The sequence below is a fragment of the Olea europaea genome, chromosome 16 (assembly GCF_002742605.1).
Source record: "Olea europaea var. sylvestris chromosome 16, O_europaea_v1, whole genome shotgun sequence".
Classification (NCBI taxonomy): domain Eukaryota; kingdom Viridiplantae; phylum Streptophyta; class Magnoliopsida; order Lamiales; family Oleaceae; genus Olea; species Olea europaea.
The window spans coordinates 10,429,298-10,446,814 of record NC_036252.1 but is presented as its reverse complement, the minus strand read 5'-3'; the positions used below and the strand labels follow the sequence as shown (position 1 = coordinate 10,446,814).

Here is a 17,517-nt window from a genome sequence, read left to right as displayed (position 1 = left end):
TGGTTTCACATTCTTATAAGCAGGTCGTCCCCACAAAAAATCTCAAGACTCGATATACATTTTTGGTCATTGTGTAAGTGGAGAAAGTATATATGTTACACATGATTACACTATTTTAAAGTGTAGCCATATATAAAGTAATCCTTACTTTCATAAACTTTCCGTGTGGGACAAATTTAGATGTAGTTTTCCCTCCAGTAGAAATCATCTTCCAATGATCCATTTTGAATTCCAATTTCTCATTTATAAGTTTATCATTTTTGACAAGTAAATATATAATTTCGATATTCTCACAAAGAAAAACACGGATCAACTTTGATATTCCAAAATGAACAAACAGGTCCCACCTAAAATTGGGCCAAAAGTAAGCTCAACAAAGACTTTTTTGCAACATTATTCTCCAAGCTTGCCATTCTCCAAGTCACTAAGAAGCAGCATAACCATAAATTTAAAGTTAAAGTTTATAGACAAGTAGTGGATAAGCTACAAATGACAAAAAGCTTCTTTTTATTTTGAACACCGAACTATAAGAATAATTTTCAGTTTGCAAAAATGTCCTCTTCCTTCCATTCATGTGGAATCCGAACTTAAACCTTCAAAATTGCTTTTGACAGTCAAAGACATTTTTCTTTCCAGTGGCCTCTTTTCTTTCTTTTGGTTGGCTTTTTTTCTTTTTTCCCCCCATATTTTTGGTGGAAGGAACCTCTTGTTTTTAGATCCATGTGCAGCATGTATTAATCGGCCATAGCAATTTTTCATGACAAAATTTTCAACCCAGGATTCTTCAACATTTTGTCGAAAAATTCCTTTATTCAAGGATTTTCAGATGCTTCCAGTGGCCTACTTCTTCATTCTTTGGAACCTGTCTTCAGTTTTTTGGTACAGAAAACTGCTTGATTAATTCTTCATTTCTTTTAGCCTTTGAGAACATGGTTAGTGTCCCAATTTTACACGGACAGTGCAAATCTGTTGTTCTCAAAAAATGCGCCAATAGAATCCTTGCCATATCTCCTCTACGCAGTCATCATTTGCACACTCGAACACTTCATTAGGAGGCAAATGCCATTGGTCTAGAAAAATGTCCAACGATCATTTGCACTTCGACAATCAAGTTAATATGGTTAGAAAAAAATATAAAGAGTGTAAGAGACGATAGAAGGGTTTAGCTAAGGCTTGAGAACATATCTTGATTTTAAAATGAATCACATATATACAGTGAGAAAATAGGCCATGTGAGATAGTGGGCTAGACCAAGTCTAGGCCCGCCCAAAAGTGCTGCTTGATTAATTAGCTTGATATAATTAAGCCCTCGTCTGGCTCCTATTTTGTGGTAATGGAAATGGGTGGAATAATATTTTTTTGAAAAATAAATGGTAGAAAATGAAGAAATTTTTTTCGGTTTATATGTAATATTATTTTATGGAAGATTGTATAATTGAAAATAAGAAAGAGAAAAATGAAAATTAATGAAAACCAAACGGAGTCTAAATGATCAATGTCAAGTCAACGAATGTATGACTCTTTCTGTTATGTGTTTGTCACATAATATAGGAGAGAGCCCTTTGACAACCCCTTGATGAATCAATCAATCAATTCATTAATTGAACAATTAATTTGGTTTTGACCAAATTAATGATCGGGTCAGCCAGGCTTGTAAAAAGGTCTGGTAGAGCACTTCATCTCACATTTGGCACGTGGGGTGGATATATTTAGGGTATTTTTTTTTTTTTACAATAAAGCTATTTGTATATTCGGGATTGACACTCCGAATGACACTCCCTTCACAAGAAAGGGAGTCCATACATAATAAAATAATTACGAGCCTCCCTCTTGTGAGGGGAGTGTCATCCGAGACGTCAATCCGGATGTACAAATAGCGAAAGTCCATTTTTTTTAACAACGAAGGACCCACATAGACGAGAGAATGTGAGAGGAGGGCAGGCCTCGTAGGGGAGCTTAATTCTTTTATAAACTCCTTACTTTCTTGAGTTTCTACTTTCTACCCTCGAATCAAAAACCATCAAATTCCCCCGCAGTGAAACAGCTGATTACTAATACTACCAGACTGTTATACATACAAATATAAACACATACAGTAGAAAGAGGAAATTCACACAGCCCGATCTCCATCACTTTATAGTATGCAGAAAACGGCACAGACGTGGTTCACCGGCGGCCCGAGTAGCGATCTCGACAGATCCTCTTCTTCACTGCTTGCGGACTGGAACTCTTATGCTGCTTCCAAGGCTGAGGATGCCGAGTCATCCGGCATCGGATTCGATCTCGAAGCAGCCGTTCGTACTGCCAATGATAAAGTCTCAGGCACTTTCAACGTGTAAGTTGTGAAATTTGTGTATTTGTGCTTGTTTTGATGACAATATTACTGATTTTATTGAGATTTATGTGCCGTTAATCATATGAGCTTGTGTACTTTTTATTTGAGGCTATTAATACTGAAAATTTTTATATGATTTTTTTATGGTTTAATTAATTGTGGTAATATCGAGTACGTGTTCTTTAATTTGCATCGTGTGATCGATGTGTTCTCTGTTGGCAATTAGGGTACGGGTATGAGATTTCCATTTAAAAAAATAGCATTTTGATGTGAAAACATTAGCTGTCCATTCAGACGTAGTAGTATTTAAACTATATTTCCCAACGGATAATGTTATGATAAACTTAAGATTTTGCTGAAAATTTTAGGGGATTAGCATATTATTCCTATTGAATTATTTTTAGATCAACAATGTTCTACTGTTCAAAGATACTTCCTGATAAGTTCTCAATCTTGTACAATACCTTGTCTGTTTGATTGATCCTAATTACTATACTGGCATTCTCTTTGGAGGAATATGATTTATATGGTATTAATTGATTTCCCTATCTTTTATTTGAAATTATTGGTACTATTTTGCCTGCAATCTACTTGGCTTGAGATGTTACCTAACCATCACAATAACATTGCTGTCTAATTTTGCAATAACCAATTGTTGCTTAGTGGATGATATACATTCAAGTAATCAATCAATTTCAACACATAGATTAATGACATATATGCATCTGAAGAGTGTATCCTATGATATTTATATATTCACACGCACAAAAGAGGATAGCAAATGAGATGTTTTATAGCATTTTAAATTGCAGTTTGCTTCAGTGAGCAATTCACTCATATGGACTTTTTGTTAGAAGGTTTAAATTACTTTCTTCTGCAAACAAAGGCTTATTTGTTGTTCTTGTTCTTTGGGATCAATATGTCTAACATCGATTGAGACTTCCTTGGACAAGAAAATCTGTAAAAAATTTGTTCATGTCTTGTTTCATTGGCATGTTCTGTAGATAATTATGAGTAGTTGGATAATTTGAAATGTACTTTCGTTAAAAACTGCTCAAATGGGAGAATAGAACTTTTGGATTCTTCTGGCCTTCGCTTGTTCTTGTATATTTGGGTGTCTGTGCACATGTATTAAAGGCATTCTGGCTGCTAGGTATAGAATTTGCTAGACATGATTGCCTGAGTTTTGTTTGCTTTAGGGGGATGAGTTTGACTGTCGCACTTCTTATGACGCTATTTTTTTTATTTTTATTTTGGTTTGTGGAAGTTGCTAAAAATTCAGTATTACAGATAAGTTGAAATTACTTACCTATTTAACTGTATATAAGCTTTATGCTATGTGTATTTATGTAATAGGCAATTTTCTTGTCCATCTTTTCTGAAATATGAAGAAAGTATAACAGGGCTTACTGTCCATGTTTGGAAAAAATGAGAGTCGTAAATTTTCCCAAATCTTTTCTCAGATGTACTGAGAGTGGCTGGCGTATTAAATTCCTTTTACTTCTGTTACTTCTCAATAGTTCAATTTACAGTATTTTTCATTAACAGTTTCATCTCTCTTACCAAATTACATTCAGTTCCTTGGAATTCTATCATTCAACTCTGTTTTGGTTCAGTACAAACACAAACGTACAAATGTAATCTGTTCGACATTCTACCTTCTTTTCATTCATTACAAGTACACCTTTCAGCTACAATGGTCGACTCTGACAACTTACAATCAGTCAATATATGAGCGGATATGATATGGCTTGAATGAATTCATCTAAGAATTGCATCACTAATTGTGGATGTTCGGACATCTTTTAGAGTTGAGTAGCTAATTTAATGCTATATATAGTCCCGCAACACAGTTCTCCATTCCAGTGCTGCTAGTTCAATTCGTTCCTGTCTAACAAACACACAAGATTTTTTCATGAAACTCGTGCATGTTCATAATGTGATTGCATAAATCTCATAGTTCTTGAAATCATTGTTCGATGCTCATTCTTTTCATAGACATCATGATTAATTATTTTTTTGCTAAAATCATATCTTTGAAAATATTTAGCCTGTTTTTAATGCTTATGCATCAACATATTCTCACAGAATATATAGAGTAATTTTAAATACTGTGGTACTGTAAAAAAAAAAAAAAAAAAAAAAAAGAGAGTAGTTATTCACATGTTGGACAACCTATTGTTATCACTTGTCTAAGTTGGTGAATGTTTCTCGGGTGAATAGAATTTCTTTGCATTTTTGGGTTCTCTCTTACATTCAGTGTGGAATCTGGTTTTGTCATCCATGTTAAATTACGTGATTATTCTGAGTTTCTTTACATTTTGCCTTGTTTGTTTTTCTTAATTCGCCAAATATACTTGCACAGGGTTTCAAAAGGTGTTATGGATTTGCCAGGGAACTTTAATTCTGCCACGAGCAATGTCCCTTCTTCAAAGTCCCTGATGTACTTTGGGTTGCTTCTCGCTGCTGGTGTCTTCTTTCTCTTTATTTCATTCACTATATTCCTTCCTGTAATGGTGCTGTCACCTCAGAAGTTTGCTATTTGCTTCACTATTGGATGTGCCTTTATCATTGGTTCATTCTTTGCACTAAAAGGACCAAAAAATCAGCTTAGTCATATGTTATCAAAAGAGGTCTTTCACTTAACTTTTCTTATCGCGATGTTTTCTTTTGCTTGAATTTTCCAGTATATAAATATTGATTATTAGGAGTGGGAACAGTCAGGAACTGAGTACCAATGGGTATCATAAAAGTGGGACCATGGGGTTCCATTTCCAAATATGAAACTGAACTGAAACTAACCATTTTCATGTAATAAAGAATTCATATCCTCACTCATTTTGAAGACAAAATTCTGAAAATTTTAAATTTACAAGGACCAGCCACTATATATAGTATATTATATTAAAAAAATCGGGTTATATTGGGTTTTAGTTCCGAGAATTGGACTGGAACTGGTGAGTTCTCGGTTTTGTCCACTGCCCACCCCTTTATGCTAGTGAGGGTATTTTTTCTCTGTCGTTTCTCCTGATGATTGCTCTGACTGATCTCGTTTGTTTTTGTTATTTTTGCTTCCTTTTCAGAGGCTTCCTTTTACGTTGGGATTTATCAGTAGCATGGCGGGTACAATTTACGTATCCATGGTGCTTCACAGTTATATTCTTTCTGTTCTCTTCTCTGTGCTACAGGTATCAAATCCCTCTCTTCATGCTCCTCTAGAGAGAGCACCGATTATGACATTACAGTTTTCTGCACTCCATGCTATTTTATTTATTTATTTATTTTGAAATAATTTAACTCTGGTGAAGCCTGTTCAAGAACAGTTCCGTCACAAACTAAAACTGGTAGATCTTTGTTGATTAATATCTAAATAATTGTCATCGAGAGTCTTATTGTGTCTGCTTATTGTTAGGGATGTTGCTATCAAGATCCTTGCTTATTGTGTCTTTCCTTCAAATATGAAACAATGTTCTTACCCTTATAAAATGAAAAAGACAAAAAAGCAAACAAAATAGGAGGAAACTTAAGAAAACATGCCGATTTTATCATGCATTGTATCCACAAACAAATATCCACCGAGTTATGTGGTATTAGTTTCGAATTTGCATCTTTTTTATTTGATATCATAAAGTCAAATAGACATTTAACATATTCAATATACGGCAAAAGTACAAAATAACTTAATTGAAGAAAATTTGAGTTACATTATATATGCTCTCATTGACGTGTTCATCAGAGTTTTTGACACTTCATAATCTTGCTAGGTCCTTGGACTGTTGTACTATGCGATCTCCTACTTCCCCGGTGGATCAGCTGGGATAAAGTTTCTTTCTTCGACTCTTATGTCCTCTGTACTCAGATGTTTTGGAAGGTGACATGGGGTTTATTGGTTGTCACAAAAGAATTTTGTTCTTTGCTAAATATATTATAACATTTGGGATATGTTAGTTGGAAAAATAGAGTGGTGCATGGCTCTCTTGGTTATCTGTATGAATTTTGTTTAGGGGAATACTTATTAGACAGACCTAGACGCTATAATGACCATAATTTGAACTTGCTTTCCCTTTTTTTTTTTTTTTTTTTTTATAATTTTTTTATAATTTTTTTTCCCTTACAATTCATCTTGCTAAACATACCATTGATATTTACACGAGAAATTCATTTGCATAACTTCCTTCAAGCCCTAAATTCATTCTAATTGCTTGGAGAGGCACATTCTATAAAACAGAATTCCTGCTTTAATAGTTTAATAAACTCGAAAGGCAAGTGGAGAAACTGGGTCGGCCATTGTTTTCAAGGGCATTTCCTTTCCAACCCGATTCTCTTATGGCATTGAGAGAGAAATTTCAATTCTTGCATTTGCTCATTGTTGGGATTCCTCTCCCATTACTAGTTAATAAGAATGGCAATGGCTGTGACTTGTGACAGAACTGTATTCTAGGACTAATTTGTCCATCAAATCAAATTGGTCGAATTTATGAATCCTGCTAAAGTTTCAGTCAATCCTTGCCAATATTCAGGCTATGAAATTAAGAACATAAATCTAGTAATCCAAACAAGGACGACGAGGTGGGCCCCATCCCATGTAAGGGGGTGTGGACGCCTCTATGTACAAAAATTATGTACCTCTAGCATAACATTAAAATATTTACACCAAGATGTTATATTCACTAGTAGTGAAGAGTTTTACCATAAATCATCTTTTAAAAAACCAGTCAAGTAGAAGATTCCTTAAAAACTGTAAAAGGTCATCTAGCCATAATATGACGTGCTTTCAGTGACAATAAAATTGTAAAGGCTAAACCAACAATGTTCTTATAGCCATGGGAGGCCTTCCATACAGTCAACCTATCTTTATCGCATATTCGAGAACAGAATTTTCTCCTATGACGATATATTTGCTTTTCGTTTCTTTAATAGAGGGATCAGTTCGTATTATATGTTTTGAGTAATGCATTTGACCTCGAAATTCGGTGGAAACACGTGGCCAATAGATTTCAACTCCACTCTCATCCACGTGTTGAGTTCCTTCATATTGGGACAAAGCATTAGATGTACGTGACTTTCTATGATGTGGAGAGACGATCACGGGCACTTCAATGCTCAAGTCAATCAACTATCGAAAATGTCATTTAGGTGAGGGATAAACATTGAACGAGAGTAAGAATATATGGATTCGGGTTAAAGAAAAATACCAAGCAACCTTACTGTTGTAGTGTAAAATTGCATTACCTTTGGAAGACAGCAAGTGTTAGTTTTTATAGTGGAAGGAAATAAATGATATATGTTGGATGTTTGAAATGTGGCCTCATCCTAATGGTTCACGTGTTAGACTTGATAGGTGTCACATTTAGCTATCCTAGGTCCGAGATGATCTAATTAGCTAAACCTATAGGCGTACGAAAAGTTGATTGAAAGACCTTGGTGCAAAATGGCCAAACCTATAGACGTACGAAAGATCTCGTATAGAAAATCTTTGGATCAAAGCAATGTCATAGAATATGTCTTGTGAAGCAAAGGCCTATCACTCCGAAAATGCACTGTCGCCAATTGTGGGACATTGCTTGTAACATGGAGGTTCTGACTCTACCATGTCACTTCAGTTAAGGTTCCCAAATCACTTCGACCTTCGTGTCTAATAGCCTCAGCTAAGCTTAGGAAGATGAAGTAATATGTTATTCGGGCCTTGAGTAACTTCTTGCTAATTTCTTAGCTGATTGTCACATGAGATGAGATATAACAATAGTCCTTCCAAGTCTTGTCATGAATAATCATATAAGGCTTGGTAGGAGTGTGAAATGACATATAATATATTTAAAGGGATGGATTATGCACAACCTCTAAAACTTAGGTCTGTAGTGCTGATGTAGTGATTGATGTTGTCCAAAGTCGGTTAGTCATGGTTGGAAAGGTAACACTACAAAAAAGTGAATAATTATCATGTTGGCGATGTATAACAAATTAGTCTCCCAAATCCAAGCACGAATATACTTTTCATAAGTGAAGAGCAATTATAGGGATGAGGTCCCAATGTGGGATGAAACCTCTTTTTGCTACCAAGGCATTGCTATACAGGAAAAGCCCCCATTTACTTGCTTTTGTTTAGTAAGGGATTGGAAAACTTTTTTAGAGTAATTTTCGGAGAGATCATATCTGGATAGATAGACCTCTGTATTCGAAAACTTTTGGGCTTAATAGGACTGACCATGAAAGTCAAGTATTGCACTCGAACAGCCGCGCGATCATCGACCAGCAACTTCTGTAAACAAATAGATTCATTTTTCGTACTTGGATCATTTTTCAAGGATGCGGCCACTTCATGTAAGTGTAACATTTGCTTTCGAAACTATGCCTCTGATGTGGAGTGACATTGATGGGACGCGTGATAATGTTTTAAAAGGTTGCGCATTTTCAAGAGGCAATAGATAAGACATCATTTGGTTTAAGACAGGTGCAATCTTAAGCAATTAATGTCAAAGATGGCCTATGCCTTTACATATTTTGATACCATCGTCTCTTTGTGTGCTTGAGATGCGCAATTTCATCCTAACCCTCCATTCAATCTCAAAATGGTTCATTTTGGTTTAACAGTTTGAATGAAGCTAACAAATGGACGTCTCGTATCAATCTTGATTTGATCCAATGGTTGGGGAGACGAGGCATTGCCTATAAAAGGGGCCTTTGCTACATCTTCTGGATATTGTACTTTTCATTTTATCCTTCATATACCCTTGAGAGAATTTTAGCAACATTTGAATTTATGGAAAGTTTGTGATCCTAGATCAAATTTTAGCAAGAAAAATAACTTTTAGGTAACTTTTTCTTTGCATTTGTATAATTTCTTCATCTCTTTTCACTTTTTCTTTATTCAAAAACAAAACCTTCACAAAATGGTTGCAAATTTCAGCGAGGGCTTTGATCAGCGTAGAGTAGATCTTAGGATGGTCGAATTCAATTTGGTGTGCATAGCCTTTTGAATAGTGGAGGAATAACTAAGGCGATGGGTCGAACCAAATATATAAGCAATGCATGAGGGCATAGTAGACTTCAACATTAAGTGGGAGGCTTCGGAGGTGCCTTCAAACATGACCCAAGAAAAATTGGATGAATAAAGGTCCACGAGAAAGCCTATTATTTGAGACCTAGATAGTAGCGTAATTGAGGCTATCTTGAAGGTGGGAATGCACTGCCATTACACGTCTTCTTCAGATCACGTTGAAGTCTTTCATGCTTACTCTGTTCCAGCTTGCTCTAAATGCCTAGAGCTAAATGGTAGGCTCTTGGTTCGTGTAGAAGTTTTCCCTAGGCTAGGACGTGGCTCTATACATCCTCCTAAGGATTTTCGAACAAAAGGTCTTGAGAAAAGGCGAATGGCGCAAGGGTTGGTAGTACATGATGCTGTGGGGTGCCCACTCTCACTTAGTCATCGTCCTCCTGATTTGATTAAATATTGAAAATATATCTAGTTCTAAGTTCGAGGTAGATGGAAGATAGTGGATGAAAATGTGGTCCCAACTCTGATTATGCCCACATAATACACAGTGATATCATTAACATAGAAAACCACTGCTGATGACAAGTGAGGTAGATCACTACACGCCGATGCTAGGCCGTCGACCCCTCGGGGATGCTTTATTTCAACACAAGGACACCTATCTCCCGGGCGCTCTACCTCTATTCGAGACCGTCGACCCCCCGGGGGCGCTCTATCTCTACGCATGACTGTTGACCTCCTGAGTGCTCTACCTCAACAAGAGATTGTAGACCCCCCGGGTGTTCTACCTCAACGCAAAACCACCGACCGGCATGGAATTGCCCATAGGGTCATCTCAGCACTTAGCTACAAAATCTCGGATGAATTGACGAGGTTACATGGAGGTTACCACGGGCACAACCTCCGGGCGGGAAGTCAAGACCCCCCACTCAGAACGTGGGGATAATGGGAGGGCCAACGTGGGACACGTGGCACCACAACCACCCGGCTTTCACTCGACTTCCGACGTCTATAAATACCTCTGAGGGCGACACAAGTATAGATGATTGCATATTTTTTAGCCATCGGAATTTCGAATTTATTTTCTCCTAACACGTATATTAATTCTCACGCGCGGAGGTAAAACGGGGGAGAAAGCCCCACCATCACTTTTCAAGTTACCCACGTTCGTCGGAGTAGCAGAAACGTCAAAAGGCCGCTAGGCAAATCAGGAGGCATTATTCAACCACCATTTCATTGGTGCCGTCTGTGGGAATTTCTTCCATTGAACACAAAAGCCATGTCAAGAAGACGAACAAGAAAACGCTTAAGGGCAACAACGGCAGACACGAAAGCAGAATTCGTCGCTAGAGGCCTTGACCCACCACCGCCATCACCGTCGCAGTATTTGACACAAAGTCAGTTCAGCGCTTGATTACGCCCAAAGTATAACGTGATAGTTGTAGTACGGCTTTAGGGTGTCGTATCCATAGGGAGTTGGAAAATTTGTTAAATGATCAAAAGCTTAGGGTTTTCTTCGTGCTTTGTGTAAGGAATTTATCAGTTTGAATGAAATGTAACTATCAATTATTGAAGTAACGAGATTTGAATCAATGTGTGAAATAATGAAGCGCATGAATTCCCTCGATTGGTTCAGATTAATCAATGTGAATCACTCATTCAAATCACTTTGAGAAACGACAATATACCTCAAGTATAATGCAGTAATCAAATCACCAATAAAATTGTATGAAATTGAAATTCAACAAATAGTTAATTTCACAATAGACAAAACATGATTGAGTCTATGAGAAATATAGTAAAAGTTAAACTAATCTCATAACAATGCTTGAAGTTGAGACCTAAATCAATTGAATTTCACTTATAACTCTAGAATTTAGATTTCCTACAAGATATTCTCACTTTAATTCGTTGGAATTAGATTCAAAATTAATTACATACATCAAGCATATAATATTAGCGAATCACAGCAGTGGGATGATTGAAATTGGAATTCAATACATACTTCAATTATTCGATGAAAAGAACATTGTTAAATCCATAAAAATCTAATACATATTAAACCAATTTCAAAACATATTCAATAAACAAATCATAAACCTAGAATTGTTTATCAATGAAAAATCAAATTACATGCGTGAAGAGACATTGACATCACCGACACCAATCGAGTTTATCTATTGCTTCACCAAAGTTTTCTTAGCCTTTCATGGAGTTTCTTGGCCAAAGATGAGAGAAAAATGGAGTCTAGGTTTAATCCCCCAGGTTCTGGAGTGTTTTTGGGCTTAAGAAACGTGTTTCCATAAGTGATGACGTCAATTTAGGAATTTGGCAAATTTGGTCTTGGAGGATAACTATGCGACTGCATGAACCATGCGGTCGCATAGAACAAATGTGTGGCATCCAGAAGTTCCCTAGACCCTTCTACGTGGTCGCATAGCTTTTGAACTATGCGACCACATAGTTCAAATTTTTTTTTTCTATGCGACCACATAGTTCAAAATTTTTTTCGTCGGACAGATTTTAGTATTTTGATCATAACTTTTCTCCCCAATGTCCTATTGAGGTGACTCATGTTGCGTTAGAAAGATAACACGAAGGGCTAAAACTTTACTTCAGAAATAATCTTCCAATTCGATCATCTTCCATGTCAAAAAGGGGTCTCAATAAGAGGTTGAAAACTGGTGTGTAACTTTTTCGATTGGGAATTATTTTGTGAAGATGTTATGATCATATTTCACTTCATTTGACTTCTAATTGCACCCGATTGACCCTCAGCATTATTGAATCATCATTCCATCGCCCGTCTCATCTATGGATTATTTGTGACTTGGTCCTTAAACTTTCACTTTCTTCCACTTTGCCCTTTTTTTTACTCATTTCTTCCAAATTTCAACATTTTTCATCAAATTGCAACCTAGACCAACGTTAAATAATCATATGAATGCGACAATTAAGAGGGAAAAATATCATATTTTACACTCTTATCACACCCCCAACTTGCTTATTGCTAGTTCCTAGCAATTCAATGTAGAACAAGTAAACGAATGATTAGATTGTGATACAAATGAAATTATTAAGTTCTAACTTAACTGCAATTCATGCTCTTTTCAAACTCAACACCACAAGAACTTAACAATGTCATGATCATCAAGATATAAAAAACACTTGCCAAATGTGTGAGTATGTGTCAAGCCATAGCCATCTTATCCCCAACCTTAACACATGTAACATCAAGAATGTCTTGAGCTGAAGGTTCAGCTCCTCAACTCACGGGTATCAAAGTATTTAGTGTGATTTTTTTTCTCTATGGAGCTAAGAAAGGGATACACTCAGAATTTGGAGGCTTAAATGTTTATGAATGAACAACAAGCCAACATTGAACTTACGATAGGCATACAGTCAAATGAAAATTCATCATTTTCTTACCATAATCATACTTGGGATCAAAATAGTCAATGTAAAGGGTTGTAATGTGGTTTGGGTTAGGCTGTATGAAAATGAGGATATAAAAATTCAAGGACTTCCAAGCATGTAGCTAGGCATCTCATTAAGCATCTCGATAAATTACATCTTTCGATCAATACACCGTTCAATATTTCAACCCCAAAATCAATCAATTTTTTTTTTTTTTTTATAGGGGTGTTTTCCTTGAGCACATACTAACTCTTGTCATTTTCTTGCTTCTATTTTTCACAAATGAGTATTCAATACTTACTACACGCTTGGAAGTAAAAAGTTGGGTAAATACATGGATAGGTTATACTCCAATGTGGAAAAGTATGTATAACATGGGTGTATGAAGAAAATTCTATACATATATGTACGACTCAACATGGCTACTAGGGGTTGCAATTATTGAAAAAGAAGGCTCGAAAGGCTTATATGTTAATTCTAAATTGACCTTCATCATTTCTCAAGCAACTTACCATCTTACCACAAATCACAAATTCTCAAAAGAGTTTGCAATTCACAAAATCAATGAATGCTCATTGCTATTTTGGTACAAGGTGGCTCTCGATCCTCACTAATTCTCACAAGAAAACTTTAGCAAGAAACTACTTTAGCTATATGTGTTAAACCACTATCTTACCATAAGGCTTGTGTGTGCAAAAAGATTTAGCAAATGTCTCAACATCCAAACTTTCATAAACAACATTAATTCCTAGTGGCATATATTGTCATTCAAGAACATGTACTGAATTAGGGACTTAAAAAAAATTTAGACCAAAATTCCATGTAAATTATGTAAATTACAATACAATTTAAGTTAAACTCTCCCTCAACTAAACATTTCATTGTCCTCAATGTAAAAATATGTTTGCCAAATAAAGGTAAGGAAAGAAGTATAAGAAGTCTGAAAGTTTTCAATGGAAAGGGTGATGCAGAAAATGAAAATATAAGGAATGCAATGAATAATACATGGACTAAACCTAGAGAGAATGCATAAATGAAAATAAAAAGAAAGAAAAGGGAATGAACTCCCCTTGGGTTGCCTCCCAAGTAGCGCCTTTGTTTATTATCGTTGGCTTGACTCAATATTGCCTTCTTCAGCCCGCATCCAGTCAGGGTGTTGTCGACTTTCGGTGCATTGCATCAAACTTATTGGAAGTAGTCATCGGTGGTGTCTCAAAATCCTGAAAATCATTAAAAGTAGCATAAATATCAGTAAATTCCCTATTATCATATTTTGCAGGAATTTCAGAATTTAAAAAGAAAGAATTTAAAGGGTCGGGATCAATAAGCGCATGTGCTTCCTCCTCAACAACTGCATCAATCATGTAAGTTTGATGACACTCATCATCTTCCTCAGGTTATTTCATGATGTGAAAGATGTTGACGTCTAAGGTCATGTTCCCGAAAATAGTTTCATCAAACCATTCCTACAATTGATAAGAGCGTTAGCTGTAGCGAGAAAAGGTCTACCAAGAATAATGGGAATCTTGGAGTTAACATTCACATCCAAAACCAAAAAATCCATAGGGTAGCAAAATTTATCAATTTGTACTAGCACATCCTCAACTATCCCCTAGGTCTAATAGTGGACTGATTAGCCAATTGTAGGACCACTGTAGTAGGTTTGATCTCACCTAGACCTAACGTCGAGTATATAGCATAAGACATGAGGTTGACACTAGCCCCTAAGTCGAGGAGAGCTTGTGCAATCTTATGGTTCCCTTATGATAAAAGAAACAATGGGACAACCAGGGTCTTTTTACTTTGGCAGGACTTTTTGTTCAATTACGACACTCACATGTTCAGTTAAGAGGGCAGTTTTCTTGACATGATGCTTCCTTTTTAAAGTACACAAGTCCTTAAGGATTTTAGCATATGTTGGGACCTGAGAAATCACGTGCAAGAGAGGTAGATTGACTTTTACTTGCTTGAGTTGCTCCAGGATTTCACTGTGTTGACTAGTAGATTTTGAGGTTGACTTGAGGGCTTGAGGAAAGGGTACTCTAGATCGATTTTTCACTACCTCCTCACTAGGGGTGCTCTCTTCTATGTTACTGGAATCCTTCTCACTTACCCTAGGTTTGGGGATTGGTTCTGTGACTTTTCCAGATCTAGTGGTTATGACATTCACTTCCTTCAAGTTGGTCTTTCCTGATCTTGAAGTTTATGCCATGTGTTGCCCCATAGGGTTCGATTTAGTTTGTGCTGGGAATTTTCCCTCTCTCCTGTAGCTAAGGCATTAGTTAGTTTGGACATATGAGATTTTATTTCCTTGTTTTCTTCAACAATTTGGGTGATCATAGTCTCAAACTTTTGATTGTGAAAAATCGCAACAACCTCTTCAATTTCCTTAGTCTTACTCCATGCCTCTATAAATGCATGTAGAATGTCTTCTAAAGATTTCCTAGAGGATGTAGGCTGATATGGAGGTACAATGTGAGCTTTATTTGGCTGGCTTTCAGATTTTCAGCTGAGATTGGGGCGATTCTGCCATCCCGGATTGTATGTTTCAGAAAAGGGAGAATAAGGCTTTTGGTTTGTGCTTAAGGCATTGCAGTGTTCCTGATAAACTCCCCTCATCTCAGCGTAGGTAGCACACTCTTAAGCTGGATGATCAGTTCCACCACAAACAAAACACGGTCCTAATGATTCAACATGGGATGCATTTTGTGCAAGCTTTGAGCCTCTAGCACGTAAAATTTTGAGTTCTTTAGTGAGGGCATCTACCTTGGCTCTAAGGTCATCTTCCTCCTTAAGATGATAAATACCAGTACTATTCAAGTTTCCAGTGGGTCGTGACCTATTAGTACTCTCAGTGGCACTAGGTCCAGTCCAGGTATGGGCCTTTTCAGCTAAGTCATCTAGGTAGTCTATAGCCTCATCCAGATCTTTTTGCAAAAAATTCCCATTACACATTATTTCAACAAATTGACACCCCCTAGGTAATAATCCCTTATAGAAATAACTCACAATGTTCAAACTTTCATAACTATGGTGGGAGTAGAGGGCTTGCAATTCTTTGTACCTTTCCCACGCTTGATATAAAGTTTCACTCTCCTTTTGGATAAAAAAAGATATTTACTTTTTCAATGCAGCTATTTTGTGGTGGGGAAAGTACTTGCCAAAGAATGCTTGAGTCATTTCAGCCCAACTCCCAATTAAGCGTGGTCTTAATGAATATAGCCAACTTTTTGCTCTTTCTTTAAGAGAGAATGGGAAAAGATTAAGCCTCACTGCATCCATTGTACCACGTTGATTGTGAAAAATCGCAACAACCTCTTCAAATTCCTTAATATGCACGTATGAGTTTTCATTTTCAAGACCGTGAAAGGTGGGAAGAAGTTGGATCATTCCCGGTTTAAGGTCGATATGTGGCATATTAGGTGGAAATATGATGCATGACAGTGTAGATGTGCGTGTGGGATGGAGATAATCGTGCAAAGTCCTAGTTGGTGTCTCTTCATGTTCACTATCAGTCATGGTGTTATGTGATATAATGTGTGTGCCAACAGATATTGAAAAGAGGGTTAGAAAGTGATTCAAACTCTAGTTAAGGTCTTGCAATGAATCACCCTCGCTCGTCTCGATACCTATTTATAAAGCACAAAAATACAAAAATGTGAGAAATAACAAAATATAACTAAAAATAAACAACAAACTAAAAAGATAAAAGAGGAATGAAGCCACCATTTTGCTCGAAAATCCAATAATTATTTGTACCGTCTCCCCGACAATGGTGCCAAAATTTGATTACGCCCAAAGTATAAGAGGTAGTTGTAGTATGGCTTTGGGGTGTCGTATCCACAGGGAGATGGTGAATTTGTTAAAGGATCAAAAGCTCAGGATTTTCTTCGTGCTTTGTGTAAGGAATTTATCAATTTGAATGAAATGTAATTATCAATTATTGAAGTAACGAAATTTGAATCAATGTGTGAAATAATGAAGCACAGGAATTCCCTAGATTGGTTCAGATTAATCAATGTGAATCATTTATTCAAATCACTTTGAGAAACGACCATATACCTCAAGTATAATGCAGTTATCAAATCACCCATAAAATTGTATGAAATTGAAATTCAACAAATAGTTAATTTCATAATAGATAAAACATGATTGAGTTTATAAGAAATATAGTAAAAGTTAAACCAATTTCACAACAATGCTTGAAGCTGAGACCTAAATCAATTGAATTTTACTTATAACTCTAGAATTTAGATTTCCTACAAGATATTCTCACTTTAATTCATTGGAATTAGATTCAAAATCAATTACATACACCAAGCATATAATATTAGTGAATCACACCAGTGGGATGATTGAAATTGGAATTCAATACATACTTCAATTATTCGATAAAAAGAACATTGTTAAATCCATGAAAATCTAATACATATTAAACCAATTTCAAAACATATTCAATAAATAGGAAATCATAACCCTAGAATTGTTTGTCAACGAAAAACCAAATTACATGCATGAAGAGACATTGACATCAGCGACACCAATCGAGTTCATCCCTTGCTTTACCAAAGTTTTCTTAGCCTTCCATGGAGTTTCTTGGCTAAAGATGGAAGAAAAATGGAGTCCAGGTTCAATCCCCCAGGTTCTGGAGTTTTTTTGGGCTTAAGAAACGTGTTAAAAAGCGTTTCCATAAGTGATGGCGTCAATTTAGAAATTTGGCAAATTTGATCTTGGAGGATAACTATGTGTGGCACCCAAAAGTTCCCTGGAT

The 17,517-nt window shown here is 36.3% G+C and overlaps 2 protein-coding genes across 2 annotated transcripts; one reads left to right on the top strand and one right to left on the bottom strand.

Annotated features, from left to right (window-relative positions):
- Positions 1-1,993: 1,993 nt before the first annotated feature.
- LOC111412062 (protein transport protein SFT2-like) lies at positions 1,994-6,404 on the top strand. The gene is made up of 4 exons (XM_023042806.1): positions 1,994-2,335; positions 4,701-4,968; positions 5,419-5,523; positions 6,100-6,404. The coding sequence occupies exons 1-4, from the start codon at positions 2,142-2,144 to the stop codon at positions 6,208-6,210; spliced, it is 678 nt and encodes a 225-aa protein (XP_022898574.1). The 5' UTR covers positions 1,994-2,141; the 3' UTR covers positions 6,211-6,404.
- Positions 6,405-15,386: 8,982 nt separating this feature from the next.
- LOC111412612 lies at positions 15,387-16,265 on the bottom strand. Its single transcript, XM_023043550.1, has 2 exons — positions 15,908-16,265; positions 15,387-15,673 (listed from the first exon to the last, which is right to left on the bottom strand). Exons 1-2 carry the CDS (start codon positions 16,263-16,265, stop codon positions 15,387-15,389), a joined length of 645 nt encoding a protein of 214 aa, XP_022899318.1.
- Positions 16,266-17,517: the final 1,252 nt, after the last annotated feature.

Coding starts and splice junctions, on each gene's coding strand:
- LOC111412062 (XM_023042806.1), top strand. CDS start 2,142: ATGCAGAAAACGGCACAGACGTGGTTCACCGGCGGCCCGAGTAGCGAT. Junction 2,336..4,700: donor GTCTCAGGCACTTTCAACGT/GTAAGTTGTGAA, acceptor ATACTTGCACAG/GGTTTCAAAAGGTGTTATGG. Junction 4,969..5,418: donor GTCATATGTTATCAAAAGAG/GTCTTTCACTTA, acceptor CTTCCTTTTCAG/AGGCTTCCTTTTACGTTGGG.
- LOC111412612 (XM_023043550.1), bottom strand. CDS start 16,265: ATGACTGATAGTGAACATGAAGAGACACCAACTAGGACTTTGCACGAT. Junction 15,674..15,907: donor AATGACTCAAGCATTCTTTG/GCAAGTACTTTC, acceptor TTTTGCAAAAAG/ATCTGGATGAGGCTATAGAC.